The following is an 8,729-nucleotide window of genomic DNA, read 5'->3' as shown; positions in this document are numbered from 1 at the left end:
AATGCCCACAACAGATCCAGACAGATAATCGGCCGCGCGCTGCGATTATTCGAGAACATGGACTTCGTCGTAACATCGTCCGTGCTCATATTGCAGAGCGTCCGCATGAACGGTACGAAAACCGCATCTGTGACATACGGAACGGTAAGCAACGGACCGATGTGCTTCAAAATGGATCTCGCTAGGCACATGAGAAATCCTTGGGCGCTCAAAATCTTGTCTTCTAACAGAACGTTTTGTTTGTCAGGTTTATTTTTAGAATGTTCAAACAGTTCGATCACTTCCGAGAGCCATTGAAAAAGAAGCACAGCTTGGCGAACTTCCGTCGTCGGTGGTGCTTGCAAAGGTTCGTAATTCTCTACGGGATATCTAAACGGTATAGAGCCGAAATTGGCTGTCAAGTTTTCAGTGAAGGCTAAGCTGACGGTAGGAAAGTATGCGATTCCGGCACCCATCGATATATTCTCAAACGCTTTGCCCAGACTTTTACCGTTCCTATAAAAATCTATCGTTCCGTCATCCATGTCCAACGCGCAGCCGATAATATCCCCCGTCAACCAGGATTCGCCATACTTGTGCGTGGTTACATTCCACTTCCTCACACGATTTCCGTCGTAAGCGTACGAGTTTGGGGTATCCCCTGACAAAGAAAGTAAAATATTTATAACGGCTAAAATAAATCAATCCTTGCGAAACTAAACGAGTTATTTAAAATAATATAAAATAATAATATTCACTTTTTCTTAAAAAATAGAAAATATGACTAACAATAGTAATGACTGACAATATTTCAACTTACCAACGCCGTATTGTTGATTAAATTTACATTGAGCAGTTCCCCATCCAACTTGCATCACTCCTTTAGATCCTAGTTGTACTTCATACATCCATTTTCCTTTGAACACTCCATTATTAGCACGCATCGTGCTGAAACTACTCTGTGAATTGACACTTAGTCTGTCAGGGGAGACAATACAAAGACCGTGGTGCATAGATACATCAAATCTGACGATATGGGGACCAATACGACCCTCTCTGTTATCTTCGGAATTTTGGGTGTCAATGTATAAATTCAATAAAGATCTTCTAATGTATTCATTTACACGAGTCAAATCCTGCACTAATCTAAAACATTAGCCAAAATATTTTGGTTAGTAAAATAGATTAATAATATAGAAGGGAAGGAAGATATTATTAGTGAAATTAAATAATAAGTAATCAAAGAAAAGTCAACATAAATATATGTGATCTGTATTTTCACAGACTGCATTCTCTTAGATTTTATATAATTTAGAGCAAAACAAGTAACAGAAGAAGATTATGAAGAGAAGAAAGATTATAAAAAAGTAATAAAATTTGTAGCATTTAAAAATAAAACAGAGATATATTTAGATCTTTAGATCTTGCAGGCAGATTAAAAAATAAAAATACTGCGAGATACTTGTAAAAAATATACTTTGAAGATAAACCTAACGTTCTCCTTCATACAGGAATCAAGAAATACGTACCTCGATTGTCCGGGATGATCCTCATTGGCTTTAGCGCTAGCGACACGAGGCTCGAGGAGGCTCGTGCCGAAGATCCTGCACATGATTTCGTCCGCGTCCATCGTTGCCACTGAAAATTTATCGGACAGACAGGCAGGCAGGTTAATTTGGGACTCGACGCGACATCGCCGTGGCGTGTTTTTCGAGCGAAGAATTTCGCGACCAGGCTCGTTTCATTCGCCGCGTTAATTGTCGTGTCAACCTACAGCAGCGGCAGGTGATAAGAAATAATTGATAGTCGACGTCACTGATCTCAAGCTTGTGTTATACAAGCAAACCTTCCGATGTCGCCATGTCCGCTGTCACACACGATGACGAAAATCACTGCCCGCTGCGATTACTTCTCGTTATTGACGAGGGACGGACAACAGAGAAAAAGGCAACGCGCGCGCATGACATGTCACGCTCTTGGCGCAGGAGAGGGGAGGATATCAGCTGATGCATCAGCCGATGATCAGCGCGCGCCAGTTAAAATGTATTATTACTCGTACAATTTTGAAAAAAAGAAAATAAGAATAGTCAAACTTTCTGTGTAAATGCTGAGATGCTATCAGGGATAGATACAAAAGGACGTTATCGGTGTAATCGGACTAAATAAGCACACTCTGTAATATAGTATACAGCCTGTAAGTTCGTTTATTACGATATCCATATGTATCATTAGCCTTAACGGGAGAGATTATCGATTAAGCTATTTTACTCCTCTCGGAGCATCCACTGATAAGACGTGGCTACGCTAAATTATTAACGCGTATTAAATTACGTTTTACAGATTCGTTTAAAAATCATTATCGTTCGGCGCGCGAATGGCGCCGTATAAAAAAAAAAAAAATTTATACGAAGACCGGAGATTACTATACAAAATATGTAGTTCGCGAGTATAAGGTAATTTAAAAGAAGAGTAAAGAACGAGACGAAGGGGACAACACTTAAAACTGAAATATCGTGAAAGTTATTTTTACAATCAATGGGAGCGTATCCTTGGCTTTGGTATTGCTTAGTGCGGTGGGTATAGAGCGCCTGCAATGCTCAGCGAATCTCACATCGGTCAGTGTTATTGCATTTGAGACGAATATTTGGCCGACAGTTCTCCGAGATATATCGTATATTTCAGGATCGACAGATAATTCCGACGACAGATGTATGTACATGAAAAAAAGAATCGATTTTTCTTCAACCGAAAAAAAAAAAAAAAAATATGAATTATTAAAAATATAAACATCTTTTCGCTTGAATTATATAAGTAATGAATGGATTATTGTTATTTATACTTCAGTTTAAGTAAATTTGACGCGCGAATAACAATTCCATAAGTTTATAAAAATATTCAACATTAAGGGCAGTAGAGAAACTCTAAAATCAATTCCGAATCTATCAAAGGTGATCGTCAAAATTAAAAACAGAGATCTCGCGTTTAAGTGACGAAATATCGATAAAAAATATCGCAATAACACCGACGATGGGAAGTTCGCGTGCTAAACATTTAATCGATACACACATAAAATTGAGGGAGGATATTGCGGAATTCACCGCGATTCTCTTCGCGAATTCGTCGTCGATTCACGCGAATCCTGTCGAGAGAATCCTCGCGAATACGCTTATATGGTATACATCTCACGTGTTAATGCGTATACGTTATCGTATAGATCACGAGTACAAGTTTCTTTTTCAATCGATCGATTATAGGGAGAGGCAATACGTGGGAATACGTCGAAGTGTTACAGAAAGTGTCTTTTTTTTTCTTCTTCCTTTTCTCTATACGACTCGTTGATATCGGAATTATATACGATAAGTAACGGCTCACGACGCTGCGTCAATCGATAAATACTCGCGTCGTCGTCGTCGTATAATAATCTAGCTAGATTCTCCTTCCTCCTTATCGCGGCTATATCGAACATCGCTGTTTGGATTAATTAGTACCTATAATTAAGACGGTACGCGATATACATATATAACGCGCCCTATTATAATAGACTTATCGATAAAGTCGCGGGACCCTCTTTTCTCTCTCTCTCTCTTTCTCACTCACTCATTTCTGCTCTAGAACGCGAGAAATCTGGACTCACGTTTACAGAGGATTAATAGCTCGATGGGGCGGGCGAGAGGGTTGGGAAACAGTTTGCGTTTTATAAATTAAGAATAAAATTTTTCTTTTTTTTTTTTTTTTTTTTTTTTTTTCTTTCAAACTCACACTAACATTCGTTCGTGCATAAAGGAACCATTGAACGCGCTTGTCGTGGTTCGCGACATGCGACAATACTCGTCAAGAGTGTGGCGATAGCAGGAAAATCTATTACTGACACATATATGCGGGCACGCGCTAAAAAATAAATTACATTATGTCGTCCAACATTACAAATTCACGTTCTTCGATGCTATGTCTCTCTCTTTCTCTCTCCCTCTCACTCCTTTTTTTTCTCTCTCACGCTTTCTCTCTATCATACACACATACGCACACACACGCTCTTTCTTTCGCTTTTTTCATTATTTTTTTTTATTCTTATCTTCGCTCGATGACTAGAAACATTACTTCGCGCGGATCATTTGGTAAAAAAATTATGCGAAAATGGAAAACATCTGTAGAAAAAATAAACTCGCCCCCGCGAGGATAGCGCTGTGGTCTCGCTCTGCGTGCGATTTACTATACGGAAAGTTCATGCGCGTGCCGTATTTAGCACCATCGCTCGAATTTATAGCACGCATCGCACACCGCGCTATACCGCGGCAGCTTTTTCCTTTCTTCTCGGGCACGATAATTAATACAGTAGAAGTCCTCGCGACTGGGCGGAGTAACTGGTCGATGGGACGTGTGGTCGCGCTCTAATATCGTTCTAAATCTACACGTTATCGTCTCGAAATGGCGAAATCACGAAGGTCGATCTCTCTCTCTCTCTTTCATCGAAAGCACGATCGGTCTCGGCTCGACGTCTCCCTCGGCAATAGCCTAGTTTCCTAGTTTATTGTATCTTTTCAATTTGCAATTCCACGAACAATTTCCATACTTGAAAAACAAGGCGGTTATTGTCAAGCTGCATCATTCGAGAGCGAATAACTTGCATAAAATGTAAGATTACGGGGACAGTCGGTGAAAAGAAGACTTTAAAATTTTCGAGGCATCGATATTAAAAGTCGAGAAGTTTAAATTCCCTTGTAGTTCAAAAATTGAACTTGTATCATCTTCGTTGAAAGGACAATATCTCGACGATCGCCGGGGGATCCGACCGCGTACCAACCGCGAATAATGTGAACTTTCTCAGCTATGCGATTATGGCAATCTTTTAATTGGCCTGTTCCGCGCTCTGCGCCTGTTTCTCGATCTTGCGCGCAAGCTCGGGGCTCATGTGCGGATGCGGGAACGGCATCACCGGTTTGCGCAGGATCGTCGGCTTGACCTTGACCTGCGGTTTGAACGACGACACCACCTGGCTGCCGCCGGTCAGATGCATGTCGGCGAACTTGGCAACGATCTTGGGGGTGGAACGCGGCGGTAGAGGTGACCTGAGCGGCACCCCTCCTCCACCACAACCTTCCCCACCCCCGTTGCCGCCGTCGACGGCGATCTGATTCGAGCTGGCCGACCGGATGATCTCGTCGTCCTCCGTGTCGATGACGACGACGACGCCCGTCCCGTCGTGCTGCTCCGCCGTCTCAATCCGCTTCAACTTGTTGCCGGTTTCCGCTGTATTTGCGGTCTTTGTGTTTTTCTTCAGGGTGCACTGATTTTGCTTAGCGAAGCGTTCAGCGGCGGTACTCATGTCTGGCGATTCCGGACCGCCGGTCGGCGAGGTGGCTGCTTCCGCTCGCGAAGGCGGCGCTTGCTGTTGCTGCGGCGGCAGCAACGACGGCGGCATCATCATCGTCTCGTCATCCGAGCTACTCAGACTGCTAGATGATGCGGATTTCTTGCCGACTGGGTCCTGCGCTGACAGCGGTAGATCCATCACCAGATCAGGCGTATGCTTCTGCCGCATTTCGCGGAATTCCTGGGACACGCGGGAATAGGACGACGACTTGGGGGTAGGCGGTACCACCGTCGTGTTCATCAGCTGCGTTTGCGATGTGGCACGACGCTGCCAGAGCTCGCGATTCGCTGAAAAGTTCGTCGTCTGCTGCTGTTCCTGCTGCGACTCGTCGTCCGGCATCACCGTCGTCGTCATCGTCGTTACTGTTGTTGTAGTCGCCGTCGACAAAGAGTTCGCGTGCGACAGCTGCAATTGCTGTTGCGCCATCATACTCTCGCCGACACTCTGCGACTTCCAGTGCTGTTGTTTCCGACTGGCGCCGCGCTTTGACGCGATGCCGTCCAACGACGATATCGCCATCAACACGTTACGCTCGACCGATTCCTCGTTCGTGATTTCCTCGTTGCCACTTCGTTGTTTTTGCTGAACCGAGTTATCGTCGCCATCGACGCATTCGATGCCGTCCTCCGATGAAATCTGGGAAACCGGATCCATGTTATTCCGATGATGCTCCGAGTGCTTCTCGTTCTCTGTAGGAGTGGACACTCTGACCAGCCTTGACGTACTCATGGAATCAGCCTGCGAACAATCACGAGAACAATCGTAGCGAGACTTGAAGCGTGCGCGCTCGCGGGGAACTAAATAGGTGTTTGTGTTGCCTGAGCGAAGCCGACAGACGAGTCTCGTTTACTATTGCGGGGGATACGTAGATACTACGGAGTCGTCTTGATCTATCAGCGATCGTGCGCGCTGTAATGAGATACGAATTATTGTCGAATTATTATCGAATCACGTTTCTCGTATCTATACAGGGAATCTCGCTACTGATGGATGTACTTTCGCGCAATTGCAGAAGTGAAAGAAATCTTCTAATATTTCAAGACAGCGATCAATTTAGAATTATATAAATTACTGAAAGAAATTCTCGTAAATTCCCGGAATAAAAGTGAATCCTATTTTTTATTACTCTTTTAAATACAGCTTATCTTGATTAAATCTTAATTTTTTAAACTTAATTGCTGATATATACCTTAATATATCGAATATAAAAAAACAGCAACAAATAATGGCCATCGATTAAATTCCCAGACAAAAAAATAATCGACGATAAACTTGTACAAAGAAATATGTGCCTGAAAGGCCATCCGACAATAGTAGGATACCCTGCATACGATTCTCCATGTAACAACGTGTAGATAAAAATTGGGACAATGAGTGAAATTCAATGAAAAATTTACAACTGCACGATACAACGATAATGTGAGATATAAATACATAAAAGGGGATGTGCCGAGATCGATCTGACAAAATATACTCGATAAGAAATGATTTTAAAGGTCTCCATCCAACAATAATGTATTATTTCACGCAAAGTGATGAAAATAATTCATAATTTTCGTTTCAAACACGATTTGTCCAGAGAAATAAATCTTTCGAGATTACAAATTTTCAAAACACTTACACAATCGCTCGCATGCACAAATTGACGCACAAATATAAAGGGAATACACATACATAAAACAGTACCATCTATATATATATATATATGATTAATAAACAATTTTTATATATAAGAATTAAAAACTGCTCGTAAAACTGCGAGAACAGACACAAACGTAGAGCGAATGTATTATAGGTGTTATACGTAATAACGATAGATTAGTTTACTTATTTCTTTTTATTGTCCGAGGGATTAATAGAGTTAGGCTATAAAGTTATTGCAGTGGGTGAGATTACTCTCATTACTCACCTCGGAAGCCAAAAGGATATCCGCTGGAAGCAGGCCCCCGCGCGCGAGCGACATTCCTTTTGATCTCATCAACTATAGAACGAAGAGAGATTCGCTCTACGAAAAAACTTTAGGAAATTCACAGTATTAATAAGAAAAAAAAAAGAAAAAAAAAGAAAAGAAAGACCGAACACACTCTCCCATCAAAATCTCGAAATATCGCGATTAACGACACAAATAACAACGACAGAGTAATCACACAACTAACAATAACCACTGACGGCCAGTTTTATCGAACAGTTTTTAGTCCGCATTTCGCTCTGCGTGTATATGCACGTGCGGCGCGAAACGGCTTGGCTTTTCTCGCCAACTAAAGGGCCAAGAGACTAAACGTATATCTGGAAAAACAGCAACCATCCCAACAATTAAAACAGTCGTTAACAAAAAAAAAAAAAAAAAAGAAAAAAAAGAACGCAATGGAAAACAAGAATTAAACAGACATACACAAATGTACATAGTAAAACGGTGCAACGAAGGACACAGGCGGCGCAAGACAAGAACAACCATAAGGCAAGACATGCAGCTCAATATATATGAACATGTATATTTATATTTTATTTACAGAGATGTGTATCGTACAAATTCTTATAAAGTCCTATAAAGTACCTGCAGTTCCGGGTTTAAGTTAACTTAAAATAAAAAGTCTCACGCGCGTAAAGTGCTCTCCCACGTCTCGTCGTCTTCCCTGATGTGTCTCGCTGCGTGTTATCGGTTCCGTCCGCAAAATTTTAGATTTATATACTTCAGAATCACAACAAATAATATCATTTCGCGACGGACAACTTGCCAAATTATTTAGCATTTACCGCTTTTAGGCGCTAAATTTTCAATTCTCTATCCGAAAAATTTCTTCACAAGAATACTTGTTTGCAATCGATTGTGAATAAAGATTACAGAACGAAGCGATGCGTGGATCTGATGTGCGAGTGCAGTGCGCAGGCAAAAAAGATTTCGTGTAGGCAATTCTACGTTGTGCATTCCAAACGCACGGTTTTGTTTACGGGAATATAATAAATGAATGGGATGAAAAAAAATACGTTGCAACTCTTTGGATAGGCATGCACCGAGATGTGCACTTGAAGGATACGACGAGACGATAAAACCCGCTTGCGTGTGCATGTCGGTATGCACAGTGTAACCAGTAGAAGCGGGAAAGAGAATCGGGCACGGATTAATGATCAACTCTACTAAACGGTGGTTTCCAATACCTCTCGACTGATGATCGGCTGCGCTGACGACGAGATGCAGGGCACATTCGCCACGGACGCGATAATACCGCTGGCATTACTATTGTCCGTTATTATGTTCGTCGTAGCGGACGACGACATGTCGGATGCCGCGCCTGACGACCAGGTGCTCGGATTCGCCGATGGGCCCATCAGCGGCGAGTTGTTGCTCGACAGTACGCTGTCCGCCGAGCTGGACGCTCTT

The 8,729-nt window shown here is 42.3% G+C and overlaps 2 protein-coding genes across 2 annotated transcripts in view; both read right to left on the bottom strand.

Annotated features, from left to right (window-relative positions):
• LOC115237719 (E3 ubiquitin-protein ligase RNF123-like) overlaps window positions 1-3,669 on the bottom strand; it is an 8,189-nt gene extending 4,520 nt beyond the window's left edge. Inside the window, exons 1-3 of the mRNA XM_029810953.1 lie at window positions 1,509-3,669; window positions 800-1,125; window positions 4-640 (exon numbers count right to left, since the gene is read on the bottom strand). Of these exons, the coding sequence (XP_029666813.1) occupies window positions 4-640; window positions 800-1,125; window positions 1,509-1,609 (1,064 nt within the window). The 5' untranslated portion in view covers window positions 1,610-3,669. The remainder of the gene's footprint in view (window positions 1-3; window positions 641-799; window positions 1,126-1,508) is intronic.
• Window positions 3,670-3,692: 23 nt separating this feature from the next.
• The window catches only part of LOC115237728 (SLIT-ROBO Rho GTPase-activating protein 2-like), a 59,808-nt gene continuing 54,771 nt past the window's right edge, over window positions 3,693-8,729 (bottom strand). Inside the window, 2 exon segments of the mRNA XM_029810964.1 lie at window positions 3,693-6,088; window positions 8,507-8,729. The exon segment at window positions 8,507-8,729 is cut by the window's right edge and continues 20 nt beyond it. Coding sequence (XP_029666824.1) covers window positions 4,826-6,088; window positions 8,507-8,729 — 1,486 coding nt within the window. The 3' untranslated portion in view covers window positions 3,693-4,825.

The sequence above is a fragment of the Formica exsecta genome, unplaced genomic scaffold (assembly GCF_003651465.1).
Source record: "Formica exsecta isolate Colony F162 unplaced genomic scaffold, ASM365146v1 scaffold308, whole genome shotgun sequence".
NCBI lineage: Eukaryota > Metazoa > Arthropoda > Insecta > Hymenoptera > Formicidae > Formica > Formica exsecta.
Note: the sequence above shows the minus strand (reverse complement) of the source record. Positions and strands in the feature narration are given on the sequence as shown.